The 22,158-nt window shown below is 45.4% G+C and overlaps 2 protein-coding genes across 5 annotated transcripts in view; both read left to right on the forward strand.

Moving 5' to 3' along the window:
- Positions 1-22,158, forward strand: part of LOC132781523 (immunoglobulin lambda-1 light chain-like) — a 224,553-nt gene that overhangs the window by 91,761 nt on the left and 110,634 nt on the right. The gene's annotated exons all lie outside the window — the stretch shown is intronic.
- The window catches only part of LOC132781637 (immunoglobulin lambda-1 light chain-like), a 123,809-nt gene continuing 104,813 nt past the window's right edge, over positions 3,163-22,158 (forward strand). For both annotated transcript variants that reach the window (XM_067473136.1, XM_067473137.1), the window contains exons 1-2: positions 3,163-3,249; positions 3,347-3,647. In XM_067473136.1, coding sequence (XP_067329237.1) covers positions 3,204-3,249; positions 3,347-3,647 — 347 coding nt within the window. In that variant the 5' untranslated portion in view covers positions 3,163-3,203. The remainder of the gene's footprint in view (positions 3,250-3,346; positions 3,648-22,158) is intronic.

Here is a 22,158-nt window from a genome sequence, read left to right on the forward strand (position 1 = left end):
AGGAGGACCCCCTGGAGACTTTAGGGGCATCTACACTGTAGAACTCATTGTGTTTTCCTGCACTTGAATGGCTATGATTTGATGCTGTGGCAACCTGGGACTTGCAGGTTCTTCCTCTTTTCTGCCTAAGATTGCGGGGGTTGAATAGAAAAACAGAAGGAAGGGGGAAACACCCAGACACTTGTATTGATGTTTCACAAAGCGCAACTCCTTTAGAAAACTTACTATGCCCCTAGCCCTATTATTCTTGGTGTTTCTCAGGCCCCTTCCACACAGCTGTATAAAACCCACGTTGAATTGGATTACATGGCAGTGTGGACTCAGATAACACAGTTCAAAGCAGATATTGTTTTGGAAAGGCATGACCTTTTAGAAAACCAGAATCTCCATAGCCATTTGGAAGTGTGATTCTTTCTGGAGATCAATTGGAATTCACACTATTTGGAATAATCATAACTTTTTTTTTTGTATAGTATGATCTTCCTGAGAAGAGTTAAAAACTCACTTGAGTCCATCTTCTCCTTAGTGTTAAATATAGTATTCATGCAAGGCAATATAGGTTTCTCAGCTGTTAGACTGATATCCCTGGTTTTCTCTTTGAACTGTTAGGAACAAAGATATTCCAATGCATAAAATATATAGCTGATCTTCAGCATATAGTGCTTTTAAATCATGCTCTCAAGAGAACAAACAATAAGTAGTCTCCATTAAAAGTTAACCTAGTTGATTTACTTACAAAACTTCATGTATTCGGCATACAGGTACATTGCTTATTGGTTCAAAGTTTAAACAGTCTGGGTTGTTGTAGGTTTTTTCGGGCTATATGGCCATGTTCTAGAGGTATTCTCTTCTGACGTTTCGCTTGCATCTATGGCAAGCATCCTCAGAGGTAGTGAGGTCTGTTGGAACTAGGGAAAAGGGTTTATATATCTGTGGCTTCTCTGTGTAGTCTGACATGGTGTTTTCTCTGTGTAGTCAATGGCTTCTCTGTGTAGTCTGACCACCATGTCAGACTGCATAGAGAAGCCATTGAAATCCACAAGCATGTGGACAATTTCAACAGAAAGGAGGAAACCATGAAAATGAACAAAATCTGGCTACCAGTATTAAAAAACTCTAAAATTACAACAGCAAAACAACAGAGTGTAAACAATCTGGGACATCTAATCACCTCTCAACAAAAGATTGCCCCAGGCACTGTCAGGCCATCAAATGCTAATCAAGGTGGCCAGTTGAAACATCCACACCTAGCTCCAGCAGACAAGAGTCCTTTGCCCCACCCTGGTCATTCCACAGATATATAAACCCACTTTCCTAGTTCCAACAGACCTCACTACCTCTGAGGATGCTTGCCATAGATGCAGGCGAAATGTCAGGAGAGAATGCCTCTAGAACATGGCCATATAGCTCGAAAAAAACCTACAACAACTCAGTGATTCCGGCTATGAAAGCCTTCGACAATACTTTAAACAGTCTGTTCTTTAAGCATTCTGTTTCAGCCTCTTCTCTGTTGCATACAAACTAACACTCTCTTCTGAGGCATTCTACACTCAACTAACTTCTAATGCATACTCACTACTATACTCACTCAATAGTACTGACTCAACTGTACTGACTTCATACTGATTTCTAAAATGGAGTCTTAGCCTGAATAGTCCCAGATCTGGTCACATGGTCTGTTCTCCTTCCCACAACTTCAAGCAACATAGAGTTAAGGGAAAACTCCATACCTATACATACACACACACTATAGTAAACATTCTCAATTATATAGATAACAAATAACTAGTATAGGAGGCTTGTAGAAGGTTGCTATTTCCAACATATTGTGGATTATATGATTTGATATTCTGGGTTATATGGCTATGTGGAGGGGCCGTCAGTTACTATGCTGGTAAAAAGGGAAAGTGTTTTAGATTATCCCCAAAGAGCAACAAGGCAATGGTAGATGAAACAATTGCTTCTCTGTTTCTTTCTCTCTTTTGTCAAATGTGTCCATTCTCAGGGAATGTTGACTCAGCTGGCTTCAGCATCTGGGTCCCTGGGACAGACGGTCACACTCTCCTGTAGAAAAAGCAATGGAAACTGGAGCAGCACTGTCGGCTGGGTTCAAGAGAAATCTGGAGAGGACCTTTGCTTTGTTCACTTCAATGGCTGCAGTAGCAGGGACCAGAGATTCTGGATGAGTTCACAGCGACTGCTTCTGGGAACACAAAAAAGTCAGAAGTTCTGAAGGGCGTAGCTTGAGGTTGTTTCATATGTGTTTGAGAAAATTGCACAATTCTCTTTCCACGCCCCCCCCCCCAAAAAAAAACAAACAATTTAAGTCCACTGAGCCTAGACTGAAGATCTGCCTAGTTCAGGTCTTCATGTTGCCTGTCACTTGAGTGTCTTGTTGGTGCACTTCCCATTGGAACATCTGCTTGACCGCTGTTGGAACAAAAGGTTGGACTAGAGATGTCTTTAGACTTGATGTCTCATGGGATTGATCTCCTGTTGTTAAAAATGGCCCCTGCTGCAGTGCCAAATCTATATAAATAAAAATGTAATGTCCGTTTGTGGGATTAACATAACTCAAAAACCACTGGATGAATTGACACCAAATTTGGATGCAATACACCTATCAGACCAATGAGTGACCATCACTCATAAAAACACTGAAAAACACAGAGGAAGAGAATTAAAAAACCAAAAAAATAAAAATTACAACTCATGCACATATACACATACATACACACAAAAAACTCATACACAGACAGGGCCACATCAACGCATGGCAGGGGATGGCTAGTATATAATATTTTCAACCTGGGGGAGGGGGTCTGCCCCTGACAACACTATGATAACATTAGAGGCCAGACAGGACTCTTACTAAACCAGTAAGACGTCCTCATGTTATCCCATGTTGAAGCACCCTGTTGCTTTGAGACTCATCTAAGCTATTACAGATCTCCGAGCCATTTTCATCCTATGCAATGGCCATCTCCATTTTATAAAACAATATCTATCATGTCAATGGATTCTGTTGTCTTTTATCCCACCATTTGGATACATGTTCCTGGGCGAGATATGAGGCTCTGGGGCAGATTTGCATAACAGTTTCCTTCCTCACTTTGGGTTGAATTGAAAAAGGAAGAAAAAGGGAAGCACCCAGACAATTGTAGGGGTATTTCAGAAAGCTCAACTCCTTGGGAGAACTCATCATGGCCCTGGCTCTGCTGTTCTTGGTACTTCTCAATTTCTATGCTGGTAAGGAAAAGAAGGGCTTTAGATCCTCCCTAACGGGCAACAAGGGAACAGTAGATGAACCAATTGCTTTTCCATTTGTTCCTCTCTCTTGTCAAAGGTGTCCATTCTCAGGGAATGTTGACTCAGCCAGATTCAGTGTCTGGGTCCCCAGGACAGATGGTCACACTCTCCTGCACCAAAAGTGGGGGCGACTGGAGCAACCATGTGCACTGGTTTCAACAGAAATCCGGAGGGGTCCCTCGGTATGTGCATGGCAATGGCTACAACAGGGGACCAGGGATCCCAGATCGGTTCACAGCAACTGCTTCTGGGAACACAGGCTCTTTAACCATCACAAATGTTCAGGCCGAAGATGAGGCCGATTATTACTGTTTGTGTTGGTTCAGCACAGGCAGCTCGTATCACAGTGGTCCATTTTCATGGGGAAGTGAGACCAAAACCGTTGGTTCTCCTCCCAAGAAGAAGAAAGTCAGAAGTTCTGAAGAGCATGACCTGAAGATGTTTCACATTTGCTTGAGAAGATTGCACCCCTCCCCTCTACTCCAGGACTGTTGCCAAAAATTAAGTATCTTTTTGATCAAGGAACCCCTTCTACTCTGAGGCTAGTAACCTGTCGGCAGTTAGGCACCTTTTAAATGATCCAGAGCGACAGAGCTGGGAGTTTCGGTGCACAAAACCCCACTGCTTTGGAAAAGCTGGGGGGACCTGCTGGAGACTTCAAGGGCATCTACACTATAGAATTCATGGTGTTTTCCTTTTCTTGAAGGCCTATGGCTTGATGCTGTGGCATCCTGGGACTTGCAGGTCCTTCCCATTCTCTGCCCAGGAAAATGCTATCTCCCAGGATTCCACAGCATGGAGCCATGGCAGTTAATGTGGGGGGTCAAACTATATAACTTCTACAGTATAGATGCACCCTGAAGGACACCCGTGGCCTCTGTTATCCCCTACTTCACTTATAAATCATGCTGTACCTTGATCTTTGTCCCCCATGCCCTAATTCTCCAGATGAAAGGCAGTAGCAAACCCAATGGGAAGCTCCAGATAAATGTAATTGTTTAACCAAGAACTGTCAATTTCCTACAATGGACCCCTTTCTCCTTCTCTCCATGAAAGTTACATGTCTCAGTAAGGGTTTCCATTCATAAGTGAGTCAACTCACACTCAATAGCAGACTGAGGTCTTCCATCATGTTCAAGAATGTGACAATGATATTGTCTACTTTGAACCTCCGAGGTGCTGAAAGAATGGCTGCTAGTAAGCTGCGTTTCCAGGGGTTGCTCAGGTGGAAAGGTCTACTTGAGAGGAACATGGCATAGGATTACTTTCTCTTAATGCCTGCCACTTATTGCATGGGTAAAGCCAGAGTGGTCGCTTCCCAGATTGATGTGCTGATGTTGATGCTGTTTGACTAATTCAGATGCTCAATTTTGGGACAAAGCTTTTCCTGCTTGGAATTAGGACCCATACACACGGGAAGCAGAACAATTTGGGTGTGTGATTTTCTTGGCTTAGGATTAAAAAAATGTTCACTCAAGGAATCTCTAGTTTCTTTAGTGCAACTGTTAAGGTCAAGAAAAATATAGATGTCCAGTGGACATCAGCCAAAGAGGCCTTAACCCCAGCAAAGGTGGGAGACTGACTGTAGTTTGATATTTTGTTACATTAAAATTATATCTAGTTTATGCGTTGCCTGCTCTCCTGGCTTTGGCCTTTAGAGGGAAACCTTGCCCCATTTTCCCAGGATGGGACAAAACAGAGCCTGATGGCTATCGCAGGAGATTTAGCTTGTTCAGGGTGATGTGAACCAGAAGCAACCCCATGGCACCTTAGTCTTCTTCCGGGGGCCTTCTAGTTCATTTCTGCTTGAAGCACAAGGGCTGCCTAGCATGTTCCTTTGCAATGAAGTTCATGATTGGAGTTCTTGATGGCCTAGAAACAATTTGTTTGGCTAAGGAACAGATTCTGGGGGACTTCAGTCGGGGCTATAAGGGTTTTCATGTTGTCACCTCTTGGACAGCTGTCTCCTGAATGTCTTGCTGGTGGGCTTCCCATTGGGACATCTGCTTGACCATTGGTGGAACAAAGGGTTTGATTAAAGAAACCAATCATCTTGGTGTCTTATAGGAACCTTCCAGGCTTCTTCTAATAGAAATCTTGTCACCTTTTTACATTCCTCTGAGTTCAGCTCGGCTGGGCTGGAGAGCAATTGAATGTCCCTCATGGTTTAGATATTTGAATGTGGAAAGAAAGAAAAGGAAAAGTTTGATTTGCTTTTCCACTGATCTTTAAATCACTCAGATTTCAAAATAGGAGACTTCCAGTGGGGGTGATTGAACTCCTATTGCTAAAAATGGAACTCCAGTTGACATTAGAGACCAGAGTGGGACTCTCACAAAACCAAGAAGGTGTCCCCATATTATTACACTTCAAAGTACCCTCACTGTATCCATTTGATGACAAGCCATTTATATCCTCTTTGTCCAGGTAGGTCAATTCTCCAGTCCTTGGCAGAGAAACTTCTCTTGCTCTGCCTCAGACCTGATCCTTCTAACTGGAGAAGCTAAGGATCAGTTCTGGCCCATGTCTCCAGGCAAAACCACCTACTTGGTCCCTGGGATATAGGCCTTTTCCCCCAGCAGCCTTCTTTGTGTTGATGTAGCCTCCTCCTAGCCATTGTCATCTTGGGCAAAGGTCATTGCCACTTTTTAAAACCATATCCATAATGCCAGTGGATCCTGCTGTATTTGCTTCCTTCATGAAGTTATACGTTCCTCAGAGAGACATGGACGTCCAGCGCAGCCAATGGCCCTGAGGCAGATTTGCATGAGGACCTTCCTCCTCTCCTTGGTTTGATTTGAAATAGGAAAGAAGGAGAAACTTCTGGACAATTGTTGGTGTGTTTTTGGAAGCCCAACCCCTTTGGAGAGCTCACCATGGCTCTGGCCCTGCTATTATTGGTGCTTCTTAATTACTATGCCGGTAAGGTAGAGAAAGGTTTGAAACTGTCCCTAAAGGGCAACAAGGCAATGGTAGATGAACCAATTGTTTTTCCATGTGTTCTTCTCTTTTGTCAAAGGTGTTCATTCCCAGGGGTTGATTCAGACGGCTTCAATGTCTGGGTCCCTGGGACAGACGGCCACACTCTCCTGCACCAAAGGCAGTGGGAACTGGAACAGTGCTGTCTACTGGATTCAACAGAAATCTGGAGAGGGCCCTCGCTTTGTCCACTGCAATGGCTGCAGCAGCAGGGGACCAGGGATCCCAGATCGGTTCACGGCATCCATTTCTGGAAACACAGGCTCTTTAACCATCACAAATCTGCAGGCCGGAGATGAGGCCGATTATTACTGTTTGTGTTGGTATAGCACAGGCAGCTCGTATCACAGTGGTTCATTCTCATGGGGAAGTGAGACTAAAACCGTTGCTTCTCCTCCCAGGAAGAGGAAAGTCAGAGACTCTAACCTTTTAGGTTGCAAATGTAGTAATCTTTTTGAGAAGAATCAATGAGCTTTTGTTTTTACAAATAGACTGAATATCTGCATGTCTGAGGAGCACTGTTGAATGCTAAGCAGACTGATGATCAAGGCACCCTCTCACCTTTTGGGGCAGTATCTTGTCATCTGTGAGGTGCCCTTCAGGTGAATCAGGGAGAGAAGGCTTGGAGATTCAGTACAGAATATTCCATGCCTAAAGAAATGCTGGAGGGACCTGGTAGAGGCTTCAGGAGCTTCTACACTTTGGAATTCATGCATTTGACCCCACTTAACCTGTCATGGGTCTATGCTATAGGATTCTGGAAGTTGTAGGCCTTCTCTACCCAAGAGTGTGGATGCCTCACCAAAATGTAGTTCCTATAATTTCGTACCATACCATGGAGTAAAAGTGGGATCACAGTAAACAAATTCTACAGTTTAGATGCACCCCATGCCTTGATTCTTGTCCTTCATTCCATGATTCTCCAAATTAAAGGTAGTAGCAGTTTTGGTGAGAAGCTGAAGATCAAGCATGGAGCTGCTACGGGTGCAATACTGCATTAAAGTACAGCCGGCCTTGAGTTCACTCAAGGAATCCCTAGGTCCTCCAGTGCAACTGTATGGTCAGCTTTAAGCAGAAAAACATTGTGTCCGGCAGGAATTGACCATGGAGTCATGCTGGGGGATCTACGTATTTCTAAAGTGATGTTTTTTCAGGTTACTAAATAGCAAGATTTCCATGGTAGTTTCCACTTTTGCAGTGGCCCTGTGCCCCTAAGCCCAGTGAATGTGCAGGAAGGACTGTAGTTCACTATTTGGTTGCCTTACATTTCTCCTGGCTTTGGCCTTTAGAGGGAAGCCTTTTTCCACCTCCCCAAGATGAGAGAAAAGAGAACTTGATGGTCAACACAGGAGATCTTCGGGGGGATGTGAAGAAGGAAGACCTCCATGAGACTTAACCACTCTTCTAGAACCTTGTAGTTCATTCTTGAATTAAGCTGCCATGCAAGTTCTTTTAATTATGACATTCATGGTCTGAGATGAAGATCAAAGTCTTTCATGAGCTAGACAGCTTTCTTGGCTCTGAGGATTAGATTCTGGGCAAAGTGAAAGGAGGGTTTTGCAGTAGCCTTCATGTTGCCTGTCACTTGAGTGTCTTGCTGGTGGGCTTCCCATTGGAACATCTGCTTGACCACTGTTGGAATAAAAAGGTGGAAGGTGGATTAGAGATGTCTTTAGACTTGATGTTTCACAGGATTGACTTCCTGATGTTAAAAACTGGCCTTAAAAGATGATGTTAGAGGCCAGAGTTGGACTCTTACAAAACCAGGAAGATGTTCTCATGTTATCACATGTTGAAGCACCCTGCTGCTTTGAGACTCATCTAAGCCAATTTAGATCCTCCAAGCCATCCTCATCCTGGGCAATGGCCATCTCCATTTTATAAAAAAAATCATGTCAATGGATTCTGCTGTCTTTGCTGACGCCATTTGGTTACGCATTACTGAGAGAGACATGAGGCTCCAGTACAGCCAATGGTCCTGGGGCAGATTTGCATGAGGATCTCTTTTTTCTCATTTTGGGTTGAATTGAAAAAGGAAGGAAAAGGGAACCCCCCAGAAACTTACAGGTTTGTTTCAGAAAGCACAACTCCTTTGGAGAACTCATCATGGCTCAGACCCTGCTGTTCTTGGTGCTTCTCAATTACTATGCTGGTAAGGCAAAGAAGAGTTTTAGATAATCCCTGAAGGGCAACAAGGGAAAATTAGATAAACCAATTGAACTTCAATTTGTTCCTCTCATTTGTCAAAGGTGTCCACTCTCAGGGGATATTGTCTCAGCTGGCTTCAACATCTGAGTCCCTGGGACAGACAGTCACACTCTCCTGCACCAAAAGCAGTGGAAGCTGGAGCAGCTATGTTAACTGGATTCAACAAAAATCTGGAGAAGCCCCTCGCTTTGTCCACTGCAGCGGATGCAGCAGCAGGGGACCAGGGATCCCAGATCGGTTCACGGCGACTGCTTCTGGGAACACGGGCACTTTAACCATTACTAATGTCCAGGCTGAAGGCTGAAGATGAGGCCGATTACTACTGTTTGTGTTATTACAGCACAGGCAGCTCGTATCACAGTGGTCCATTCTCATGGGGAAGTGAGACAAAAACTGTTGCTTATCCTCCCAAAAAGAGGAAAGTCAGCAGTTCCAATGAGCATTCTCTGAAGATATTTCATATGTGTTTGAGAAGATTGCATGATTCTCCACCCCCCCCCCCACCTTTAAAAATAAATAAATTCCACTGAGCCTTGACTGAATATCTGCCTAGTTCAGGAGAGCTGCCAAAATTGTGCACCTTGATAACCAAGGAACCCTTTCACCTCCTGGGCCAGGAACCAGTAGACAGCTAGATGATCCAGAGCGGCAGAGCTGGGGGTTTCATTGCACAAAACCTCACTGCTTTTGACAAGTTGGGGGGACCTGCTGCAGAGGCGGACCTAGGTAATTTTCAATGGTAAGCAAACAGTATTTTGGCGCCCGCCCCCCAACCAATCATTGATATATATTTTCTGTTTGTCGTGGGAGTTCTGTGTCCCATATTTGGTTCAATTCTATCATTGGTGGAGTTCAGAATGCTCTTTGATTGTAGGTGAACTATACATCCCAGTAACTACACTTGCCGCAATTGCTCCCTTGCCTGGCCCGCTTTGGGTCCAGAGGTGTGCCTGAAGACCCCGGCATGTGCACCAAAAGTCACCTCTTCTCCTGACTTTCTCCTCAGCCATTGGGACCAAGAGAGAGAGAGAGAGAGAGAGAGAGAGAGAGGTGGAGATGCCCACCTTTCCTGAAGGTAGGCACAAAAACAAAGGAGGGAGCGGAGGTGGGAGATACTTCCAGCTGAGGGGCGGGCTCTCTCTCTCTCTCTCTCTCTCTCTCTCTTGGTCCCAATGGCTGAAGAGAAAGTCAGGAGAAAAGGCGACTTTTGGTGCGCATGCTGGGTTGAGCGCCGGGGGATCAGGAAAGGGAGCCGGTCATGGGGAAGGGATCGAACACAGAGAACGATTGAGCACCGGCTCTGCTCACGCACCCGGTGGCCGGGTGGAGCAGGAACGAGAGGGGCTAGGCGAGGCTCAAGGGCCCGGCCCCTTTGGGAAGAGGATCACCCGGTAGCGAGGCAAGAAAGCCGAGGCTCCCCCCGGACTACTAGGGCTGTTGTGAGCTGAGGCGGCGCTCCTCAAGTGGCAGTCGAGGGGCCTCTGCGCCCCTGGCAAAAAAAAAGTGTTCTGCGACCGCTTACTTCGCGTAATGGAGGAGCCGCCCCTGACCTGCTGAAAACTTCAAGGGCATCTACACTGAAGAATTCTTGGTGTTTTCCTTCACTCGAATGACTATGAGTTAAGGTTGTAGCAGTCTCGTGCTTGCAGGTCTTTCCCCTTCTCTGCACAAGAATGTGGGGGCTGAATTGGAAAAAAAGAAGGAAGGGGGAAACACCCAGATAATTGCAGGGGTGTTTCACAAAGTTCAGCTCCTTTGGAAAGCTTACTATGGCCCTGGCCCTATTCTTCTTAGTGCTTCTCAGGCCCCTTCCACACAGCTGTATAAAATCTACAATGAACTTGATTACAGGCAGTGTAGACTCAGATAACCCAGTGCAAAGCAGTTATTGTGGACTTGATATTATCGATGATATGACTGTGTGGAAGGGCCCTTAGTTACTATGGTGGTAAGGAGGGGAGGGGTTTGAGATTATCCCTAAAAGGCAACAAGGCAATCGTGGATGAAACAATTGCTTTTCCGTTTCTTTCTCTCTTTTGTCAAAGGTGTCCATTCTCAGGGAATGTTGGCTCAGTTGGCTTCAGTGCCTGGGTCCCTGTGACACATGGTCACACCCCCCTGTACAAAAAGCAGTGGAAGCTGGAGCAGCACTGTCAGCTGGGTTCAGCAGAAATCTGGAGAGGACCTTCACTTTGTTCACTTCAATGGCTGCAGTATCAGAGACCAGAGATTCTGAATTGGTTCACAGCAACTGCTTCTGGGAAAAACAGAAGAGGAAACTCAGAAGTTCTGAAGGGCATAGCCTGAGGATGTTTCATATGTGTTTGAGAAGATTACATGATTCTCTCTCTCTCCCCCCCCCCCCCCACTTTTAAAATAAATTAATTCCACAGAGACTAGATCAAAGATATGCTTAGTTCAGGACTTCATGTTGCCTGTCGCTTGAGTGTCTTGTTGGTGTGCTTCCCATTGGAACATCTGCTTGACTGCTGTTGGAACAAAATGTTGGACTAGAGCTGTCTTTAGACTTGTTTTCTCATGGGATTGATCTCCTGTTGTTACAAATGGCCCCTGCTGCAGTGCCAAATCTATATAAATAAAAATGTAATGTCGTTTGTGGGTTTAACATAACTCAAAAAACACTGGACGAATTGACACCAAATTTGGACACAATACACCTATCAGACCAATGAGTGACCATCATTCATAAAAACACTGAAAAACACAGAGGAAGAGACTTAAATAGCCAAAAAATAAAAAAACCCATTACAACACATTATTTATTTATTTATCGTGTCATCAGCAACCATTGTATTACAATTCTAACAGAGCAAAACAAACACACAGATTAAAAAGAAAAAGGAAAAAAAAACACACACAGATTTTGCAAATTTGGTATTTGGTTAAATGTTCTTTGACCAGTATCTGGCCACTTGGAGTGCCTCTGGTGTTGCCGCAAGGAGGTCCTCCATTGTGCATGTGGTGCATTGCAGCAGGTGGTCTGTGGTTTGTTCTTCTCCGCACTCGCATGCCGAGGATTCCACCCTGTAGCCCCATTTCTTAAGATTGGCTCTGCATCTCGTGGTGCCAGAGCGCAGTCTGTTCAGCGCCTTCCAAGTCGCCCAGTCTTCTGTGTGCCCAGGGGGGAGTCTCTCATCTGGTATCACCCATGAATTGAGGTGCTGGGTTTGGGCCTGCCACTTTTGGACTCTCGCTTGCTGGGGTGTTCCAGCGAGTGTCTCTGTAGATCTAAGAAAACTATGTCTTGATTTAAGTCGTTGACGTGCTGGCTGATACCCAAACAGGGGATGAGCTGGAGATGTCTCTGCCTTGGTCCTTTCACTATTGGCTGCTACTTCCCGGCGGATGTCAGGTGGTGCAATACTGGCTAAGCAGTGTAATTTCTCCAGTGGTGTAGGGCGCAGACACCCTGTGATAATGCGGCATGTCTCATTAAGAGCCACATCTACTGTTTTAGTGTGGTCAGATGTGTTCCACACTGGGCATGCATACTCAGCAGCAGAGTTGCATAGCGCAAGGGCAGATGTCTTCACTGTGTCTGGTTGTGATCCCCAGGTTGTGCCAGTCAGCTTTCGTATGATGTTGTTTCTAGCACCCACTTTTTGTTTGATGTTCAGGCAGTGCTTCTTGTAGGTCAGAGCACGGTCCAAAGTGACTCCCAGGTATTTGGGTGTGCTGCAATGCTCCAGTGGGATTCCTTCCCAGGTAATCCTCAGAGCTCGGGAAGCTTGTCTGTTCTTAAGGTGAAAGGCGCATGTCTGTGTTTTAGATGGATTAGGGATCAGTTGGTTTTCCCTGTAATAGGCAGTAAGAGCACCTAGAGCTTCGGAGAGCTTCTGTTCAACCATCTCAAATCTCCCTGCTTGAGCAGTAATGGCACGATCATCAGCATAGATGAAACTCTCTGTCCCTTCTGGCAGTGGCTGGTCATTTGTGTAGATGTTGAACATGGATGGAGCAAGCACGCTCCCCTGAGGCAGGCCGTTCTTCTGTTTCCGCCATCTGCTTCTCTGGCCCTTGAACTCAACAAAAAAGCTCCTGTTTCGTAACAGGTTTCCTATGAGGCGGGTGAGGTGGTAGTCCTTTGTGATATTATACATTTTTCTCAGGAGGAGGCGGTGGTTCACAGTATCATAGGCTGCTGACAAGTCTATGAAGACAGCTCCTGTGATCTGCTGCCTTTCAAAGCCATCTTCTATGTGCTGAGTCAGGTTCAGCACTTGCGATGTGCAGCTTTTGCCTTTTCTGAAGCCAGCTTGCTGTGGGATCAGACAGGGGTCTATATTTTCCATAATTCTATGCAAAATAAGTCTCTCCAGAACTTTGTAGAGGTGGCACAACAGGGAGATTGGTCTGTAGTTTTTTGGGTCATTACGGTCTTTGCCTGGCTTCAAGATGGCGATGACTCTTGCTTTCCTCCAGATTTTGGGGATCTGACAGGATGCAGTGCAGTTGTTCATCAGCTCCAGCAGCCAGCGCCTTGCTTTTGGACCAAAGTTCTTGATTTGTTCCATCCGTAGATCATCCAAGCCAGCTGCTTTGCCATTCTTACATTTGTTGAGAGCCATGTCCAATTCAGTAGATGTAAAGGGTTCATGAAGGTTGTTGTTCTCAATCTCTGGTTGTCTGGCTATTGGTTTCTTTCCTACTTTGGTGGCAAGGTCGGGTTTCCCGTTCTTCAAGAGTTGGTGTGCTATCTGATCTGCCTTTATGTTGGCATGGGTATTAGTTTGTGAGGGGTCATTGCTCAGCCGTCTTAGCAACCTCCACGCCTTCTGGCTGCTCCTGCCCATGTCGACCTCTGTGATCAGCTTGATCCACTGTTCTTTCTTGGCTTCAGAGATGGAGGACACAATGCTCTGCGCTGCCTGAAGAGTCTGCTCACTAAATGGGTCTTCGTTGTGGAGCCTGTAATAGTTTTCCAGCAAGGCAGCTGTTTCAGGAGTAATGCCCTGAAGGTAGTTGGTTCTGCAGCCTCTCGGTATAGAGGCCCGTGAGCAGGTTTTCACTATTTCAATAAAATGTTCGTATTCCTCAGAGATTGGCACGACCGATGTGATCATGTCATCTAACATGTCTGAGAATTTAGTCCAATCTGCCTTTCTGAAGTTGTATCTTCGTTTAAATCGAACTTCCTGAGGCCTTATTGTTGGGAACAGTTGGCATATTATTGGTCGGTGCTGTGTGTTTGGAATTGGTGGTCCCACTGATTTAGTGCATTGCTGTACAATGCTGTCGCTCACAAATAAGAGGTCTGGGTTATACCCTCGGTGCCATCTCCCGCTGTTGTAGGATGGTGGGAGCTTACTATCATGAATGAGTGAGAGTTTGTGCAGTTCAGACCAGGAGAGGACAGCCTCTCCATTTCTGTCCTCTTGGGCATAGCCCCATACATGGCTATGGCTGTTGAAGTCACCAATTACTACCGCCCTTTGGTGCCTGTCAAAGTTCTCGGGGGAGGAGAAGCAGAACTCTTCATTTGGGGGCTTGTACACAGAGGTGATGGTGATGTTATTAAGTTCTACTGTTATAACCTCGATATTGTTTTCTTCAGTATTGTGGGCACTGCTGACTTGGAGGCCTGATTTGACAAAGACAGCGCTTCCATACTGCGCATGTGGTCTTTCCGCTACTAGGATCATTCCTGGGACTTTGGGTCGTTTCTGTCGTTCATCCCTGTGTGTTTCTTGGACACACAGCACGTCACATTTCTTATCTCGGCACAGTTAATAGAGCAGTTGTTCTTTGGCAGCTGACATGCCTTCGATGTTGATTGAGATTATTGTCATGGTTGGTCCTGAAAAGGACCGTTGGTTGTTTTGCTTCTTTGTTTGCATGCTGCAAGTCGTCTCTGGTTGCTTCTGGATCGAGAGAATCAGCCGTCTACGAAGACGTTGCCCAGGGGACGCCCGGATGTCTTGCAATCCTGCGAGGAGGCTTCTCTCATGTCCCCCATTACAACGCATGCGCAAAACCACATATATACACATACATACACACACAAAACTTCTATCCACAGACAGGGCCACAGCAACGCGTGGCAGGTGACAGCTAATATATAATATTTTTGACCTGGTGGTGGGGTCTGTCCCTGACAACACTATGATAACATTAGAGGCTAGACAGGACTCTTACTAAATCAGTAAGATGTCCTCATGTTATCCTATGCTGAAGCACCCTGTTGCTTTGAGACTCATCTAAGCCAATTTAGATCCTCCAAGCCATTCTCATCCTGAGCAATAGTCATCTCCGTTTTATATTAAAAAAATCATGTCAATTGATTTTGCTGTCTTTGCTGCTGCCATTTATTTACGCATAACTGAGAGAGACATGAGACGCCAGCATAGCCAATGGCCCTGGGGCAGATTTGCATAAGAGTTTCCTTCCTCACTTTGGGTTGAATTGAAAAAGGAAGGAAAAGGGAAGCACCGAGACAATTGTCGGTGTGTTTCAGAAAGTCCAACTGCACTGAAAAACTCACCATGGCCCTGGCCTTGCTGTCCTTGGTGCTTCTCACTTGCTGTGCTGGTAAGGCAGTGAAGGATTTTGGATCATCCCTAACGGGCAACAAAGGAATGTTAGATGAACTGCTTGTACTTCCATTTGTTCTTCTCTTTTGTCAAAGGTGTACATTCTCAGGGAATGTTGACTCAGCTGGCTTCAGTGTCTGGATCCCTGGGACAGAAGGTCACACTCTCCTGCACCAAAGGCAGTGGAAGCTGGGATAGTGGTATTGGTTGGGTTCAACAGAAATCTGGAGAGGCCCCTCGCTTTGTCCACTGCAATGGCTGCAGCAGGGGACCAGGGATCCCAGATCGGTTCACAGCAACCGCTTCTGGGAACATGGGCACTTTAACCATCACAAATGCCCAGGCCGAAGACGAGGCCGATTATTACTGTTTGTGTTGGTACAGCACAGGCAGCTCGTATCACAGTGGTCCATTCTCATGGGGAAGTGAGACCAAAACCGTTGCTTCTCCTCCCATGAAGAGGAAAGTCAGAAGTTCTGAATTGTGTAGCCTGAAAATGTTTCACATGTGCTTGAGAAGATTGCACTTCCTCCCCTCTTTTTCAGGACTGTTGCCAAAAATTAAGCACCTTGTTGACCAAGGAACCCCTTCATCTTTGGGGCCAGTAACCTGTAGACAGATATGCATCTTTTAAATGATCCAAATTGATAGAGCTGGGAGTTTCAGTGCACCAAACCCCGCTGCTTTTGAAAAGCTGGGGGGACCTGCTGGAGACTTCAAGGGCATTACACTGTGGAAATTGTGGTGTTTTCCTTCACTTGAAGGGCTATGACTAGGACTTGCAAGTCATTTCCTTTCTCTGCCCTAGAAAATTCCATCTCCCTGGATTACACACCATGGAGCCATGGCGGTTCATGTTGGATCAAGCTACATAAATTCTACAGCAGGCATCCTCAAACTGCAGCCCTCAAGCTGTTTGGGCCTTCAACTCCCAGAATTGAACAAACATGTTAGGGCTTCTGGGAGTTGGAGGCCCAAACACCTAGAGGGCCGCAGTTTGAGGATGCCTGCTCTACAGTGTGGACACATCCTGAAGGACACCTGAGACCTCTTGTTATTTCCTCCTGCACTAATAAATCATGCTGGGCTTGATCCTTGTCCCCCATGCCCTAATTCTCCAGATGAAAGGCAGTAGTTAACCCAATGGGAAGGTCCAGTTAAATGTCATTGTTCAACTGAGAACTCCGCATTTCCTACAATGGACCCCTTTCTCCTTCCCTCTTTGGGAGAATCTCAGAGTTACATGTCTCAGCAACCTGAGCCAGTGTTTCCATCGGCAAGCTAAGCAACTCACATACAATAGCATCAGGTTAAAAAATGTGACATTTGTTTATTTATTTATTTATTTATTTATTTATTTATTTAAAGCATTTATATTTCATCCTTCTCATCTCAAAGTGGACTCAGGGTGAAGTATAACTTATATATGGCAGATATTCAATGCTGGAATAAAGCAAACTATACATGTACACAAACATCAAAATCAGTTGTATCCACTTTAAAATCAAATTGTTAAAACCATCTCAAACCAGCCATATTGGATGGTTTCCTATTATTACCTTATTGCACTATCCCAAAGGCTTGGTCCCACAGCCAGGTTTGTACCATATTTCTGAAGAACAGGAGGGGGGGGGGCGCTGACCTAATCTCACCAGGGAGGGAGTTCCATAGCCAAGGGGCAATCAGTGAGAAGGCCCCATCTCTCGTCCCCGCCAATCGTGCCTGTGCTGGTGGCAGAACTAAGAGCAGGGCCTTCCTGGAGGAACTTAGTCTCCGCAGTAGTTTGTAGAGGAAGATGCGTTTGGACAGGGAAACTGGGCTGCAGCAGTTTAGGGCTTTATAGGCTAAAGCCAGCACTTTGAATTGTGCTTGGTAGCAAACTGACAACCAGTGGAGCTGGTGCAACATGGAAGTTGTATGCTCCCTGTATGCCGCCCCAGTTATTAACAAGGCTGCCTCTCATTGGACTATTTGAAGCTATCGAACAGTCTTCAAAGGCAACCCCACATAGAGCATGTTGCTGCAATCTATCCTGGATGAAATAAGAGCATGGACCACCATGGCCGAGTCTGACTTCCCAAGGTACGGGTGCAAGTGGTGCACAAGTTTTAATTGTGCGAACTCCCCCCTAGCCACCTCCGCAACCTGAGGTTCCAGGCGATGAATCCTGGAGAATTCCCAAACTGCGAACCTGCGTCTTCAGGGGGAGTTTAACCCCATCCAGCACAAACTGTAACACTATACCCTGTTCTGCCTTGTGACTGACCAGGAGGACCTTTGTCTTGTCTGAATTCAACTTCAATTTGTTATATTGTCTAGTTTGAACCTCCAAAGCGCTGAACAAATGCCTGTAAATAAGCAGAGTTTCCAGGGGCTGCTGAAGAGGAAAGGTCTACTTGGGAGGAACATGGCATAGAATTGGCTTCTCTTGATGCCTGCCACTTATTGCATGGGTAAAGCCAGAGTGGTCGCTTCCCAGGCTGATATACTGATGTTGATGCTGTTTGATCAACCCAAATGCTCAACTTTGGGACAAAGTTTTCCTGTTTGGGACTGGGACTCATATGCATGGGAAGCAGAACAATTTGGGTGTGTGTGTGAATGCACAATGCACACCGGCCATTTCTTGCTGAGGGTAAGTTATGTAAAGACAGAAGTGTGTTGCAGGTGCAGGAGTGTGTTAAAGTACAATCATCCTTGCACATTTCTTAGTTTGATTTTGTTGGTTTAGGTTAAAAATGTTCACTCAAGGCATCTCGGTCTAGGTCCTTCAGTGCAACTTTGAGAAGCAAAATATAGTGTCCAACGGACATCAGCCATAGAGCCCTTAACCCCAGCAAAGGTGGAAGATTGACTGTAGTTCAATATTTTGTAACATTAAAAGTATATCTAGTTTATGCGTTGCCTGATCTCCTGGCTTTGGCCTTTAGAGGGAAACCTTGCCCCACCTTCCCAGAATGAGACAAAGCGGAGCCTAATGGCCATCACAGGAGACTTGGCTGCTTCAGGGTGATGTGAAGCAGGAACATGTCCATAGCGCTTTACTCTTCTTCCAGGGCCTTCCAGTTCATTTCTGCCTTAAGCTCAAGGGCTGCCAAGCAAATTCCTTTGCAATGAAGTTCATGGTCGGAGATTTTGATGGCCTAGAAACAATTTGTTTGGATCAGGAACAGAGCAACCAACACCGAGACCAAAGTAAAGAGAAGTGTCCAGGAGGATATTGCATTTATTTTATTTATTGTATTGTATATTACTTGTAAACTGCTCTGAGTCCCCTTCAGGGTGAGAAGGGCGGCATATAAACGTCATAAATAATTAATTAATAATAAATAAATTCTGGGGGACTTGAGTAGGGGCTACAAGGGTTTTTATGTTGTCACCTCTTGGACAGCTGTCTCCTGAATGTCTTGCTGGTGGGCTTCCCATTGGGACATCTGCTTGACCGTTGTTGGAACCAAGGGTTTGACTAACGAAACCAATCATCCTGGTGTCTTATAGGACCCTTCCAGACCTCTTCTAATAGAAATATTGTCAACTTTTTACATTCCTATGAGTTCAACTGAGCTGGGCTGGAGAGCAATTGAATGTCTCTCCAGATTTAGATATTTGAATGTGGAAGGAAAGAAAAGGAAAGGCTTGATTTCCTTTCCCAACGATCTTTAAATCACTCGGATTTCAAAACAGAAGACTTTCAGAACGTGTGATTGAACTCCTATTGTGGAAAATGGAACTCCAGTTGACATTAGAGACCAGAGTGGGACTCTCACAAAACAAAGGCGTCCTCATATTATCACACTTTAAAGCACCAAGTTGTTTAGAAATTCACTGCATCCATTTGATGTCAAGCCTTTTAGATCCTCCTGGTCCAAGTAGGGCAATTCTCCAGTGCTGGCTGTATTTCATTGTCCAGAGTTATGGGCAGAGAAGTTTCTCCCCCTCTCCCTCAGACCCAACCCTTCTACCTGGAGAAGCTAAGGATCCGTCCTGGCCCATGTCTGCAGGCAAAACCATGTACTTGGTTCCTGGGATATATATTCTACCAGCAGCCTTCTTTGTGTTGACATAGCCTCCTCCTAGCCATTGTCCCCTTGGGCAAAGGCTTTAGCCATAATTTTAAACCATATCCATAATGTCAATGGATCCTGCCATATTTGCTTCTTCCAAAAAGTTACACGTTTCTCAGAGAGACATGAACTTCCAGGGCAGCCAATAGTCTGAGACAGATTTGCATGAGGACCTCCTTCCTCATCTTGTTTTGATTTGAAATAGTAAAGAAGGAGAAACCTCTGGACAATCGTTGGTGGCAACCCTTTTGGAGAGCTCACCATGGCCCTGGCCCTACTGTCCTTGGTGCTTCTCGATTACTATGCTGGTAAGGCAAAAAAGGGTTTTAGACTGTCCCTAAAGGGCAACAAGACATTGGTAGATGAGCCAATTGCATTTCCATTTCTTTCTCTCTTTTGTAAAAGGTGTCCATTCTCAGGGAACATTGACTCAGTCAGCTTCAGTGTCTGGGTCCCTGGGACAGACGGCCACACTCTCCTGCATCAAAAGCAGTGGAAGCTGGAGCAGCGTTATCTCCTGGTATCAGCAGAGATCTGGAGAGGCCCCTCGCTCTGTTCACTGCAATGGCTGCAGCAGCAGGGGAGCAGGGATCCCAGATCGGTTCACGGCATCCGTTTCTGGAAACACAGGCTCTTTATCCATCACAAATGTCCAGGGTGAAGACGAGGCTGATTACTACTGTTTGTCTTACTATAGCACAGGCAGCTTGTATCAGTCACAGTGGTTCATTCTCATGGGGAAGTGAGACCAAAACTGTCACTTTTCCTCCCAGGAAGAGGAAAGTCAGAAAGTCTGAAGCGCTTTGGTTAAACATGTGGTAATCTGTTATGAGAAGAAAGCAATGAGCTTTTGTTTTTTAAAAACAAATAAACTGAATATCTGCATGTCTCAGGAGCACTACTGAATTCAAGCAGACTGATGGTCAAGATACCCTCTCATTTTTTGAGCCAGTCTTGTCCGCTGTAAGGTGCCCTTCAGGTGATTCAGGGAGAGAAGGGTGGGAGATGCAGTGCAGAATAATCCACTCCCAAGGAAGTGCTGGAGGGGCCTGGCAGAGAATTCAGGGGCTTCTGCATCATAGAATCCATGCATTTGACCCCAGGTGAACTGCTGTGGGTCAACTGCCACGGGTTCATGCTATAGGATTCTGGGAGTTGTAGGTCTTCACTACCTTAGAGTGTTAGTGCCTCACCAAAATGTAGTTCTTATAATTTTATACAATGGAGCCATTGCAGTGAAAATGGGGTCAAACATAAAGAATTATACAGTGTAGATTCACCTGTAAGGATATCTGAGGCACCTGTGCTTGCCTTTCCTTCCGTACTAAACGAAATCATGACTTGATTCTTGTCCTTCATTCTATCATTCTCCAAATCAAAGGTAGTAGCAGTTTTGTTGAGAAGTCGAAGATCAAGCATTAAACTGTTTAATATACAGTCAGTCTTGAAAATTAGGTTAAAAATGTTCACTCAAGGAATCTCTAGGTCCTCCAGTACAATTCTATGGTCAGCTCTGGATAGAAAAACATTGTGTCTGGCAGACATTGACCATGGAGTACCTACATATTCTTAGAGTGATGTTTTCTCAGGTTAGTAAAAAGAAAGTTTTTCAGTTGTAGTTTTCCACTTTTGCAGTGTCCCTGTGCTCCTAACCCCAGTGAATGTGCAGGACAGACTGTAGTTCACTATTTGGTTGCTTTACATTTATTTGTGTTGCATGTTCTCCTGGCTTTGGCCTTTAGGAGGAAATTTTGTTCCACCTTCCCAGGATGGGACAAAATAGAACCTGATGGCCAATACAGGAGACCTTTGAGGGAATGTGAAGCAGGAAGCCAGCCATTCTTCCAGCTCTTCCTGCATTAAGCTGCTATGCACATTCCTTTAACTATGATGTTCATGGTCTGAGATAAAGACCAAAGTTCTTGGTGGCTTAGACACAGCTGCTTGGCTCCCAGGACCAGATTCTGGGAAAAGTGAAAGGAGAGGTTTGCAGTGGCCTTCATGTTGCCTGTTTCTTGAGGTTCTTGCAGGTGGGCTTCCCATTGGGACATCTGCTTGACCATTGTTGGAACCAAGTGTTTGACTAGAGAAACCAACCGTCCTGGTGTCTCATAGGACCCAACCAGGCTTCTTCTGATAGAAATCTTATCACCATTTAACATTCCTATGAGTTTGGCTGGGCTGAGCTGGAGAGCAGTTGAATGTCTCTCCTGGTTTAGATATTTCAATATGGAAAGAAAGAAAAGGAAAGGCTTGACATGCTTTCCCACCCATCTTTAAATCACTGAAACTTCAAAACAGGAGACGTTCAGTATGGGTGATTGAACTCCTATTGTGGAAAATGGAACTCCAGTTGACATTAGAGACCAGAGTGGGACTCTCACAAAACAAAGAAGGTGTCCTCATATTATCACACATTTAAGTACAATGTTGTTTAGAGAATTGCTTCATCAATTCCATGAGAGGGCATTTATACTCCTTATCCAGGTAGGTCAATTCTCCAGTGCTGAGTGTATTTCATTATCCAGAGTCATGGGCAGAGAAGCTTCTCTCCCTCTGTCTCAGATCCTTCTAACTGGAGAAGCTAAGGATCAGTCCTGGCCCATGTCTACAGGCAAAGCCATGTATCTATATCCCTGGGATATAGATTCTTTCCATTTTTTCCTCTCTTTTGTCAAAGATGTCCATTCTCAGGGATTGTTGACTCAGCCAGCTTCAGAGTCTGGGTCCCTGGGACAGAAGATCACACTTTCCTGCACCAAAGGCAGTGGGAGCTGGAGCAGCACTGTTTACTGGATTCAACAGAGATCTGGAAAGGGCCCTCGCTTTGTTCACTGCAATGGCTGCAGCAGGGGACCAGGGATCCTGGATCGGTTCACAGCATCCGGATCTGGAAACACAGGCTCTTTAACCATCACGAATCTCCAGGGTGAAGACGAAGCCGATTATTACTGTGCATGTTGGTACAGCACAGGCAGCTTTGAGATTCAGTGCAGAATATCCCACTCCTAATGAAGTGCTGGAGGGACCCAGTAGAGACTTCAGGA

The sequence above is a fragment of the Anolis sagrei genome, chromosome X, assembly GCF_037176765.1.
Source record: "Anolis sagrei isolate rAnoSag1 chromosome X, rAnoSag1.mat, whole genome shotgun sequence".
NCBI classification, from domain to species: domain Eukaryota; kingdom Metazoa; phylum Chordata; class Lepidosauria; order Squamata; family Dactyloidae; genus Anolis; species Anolis sagrei.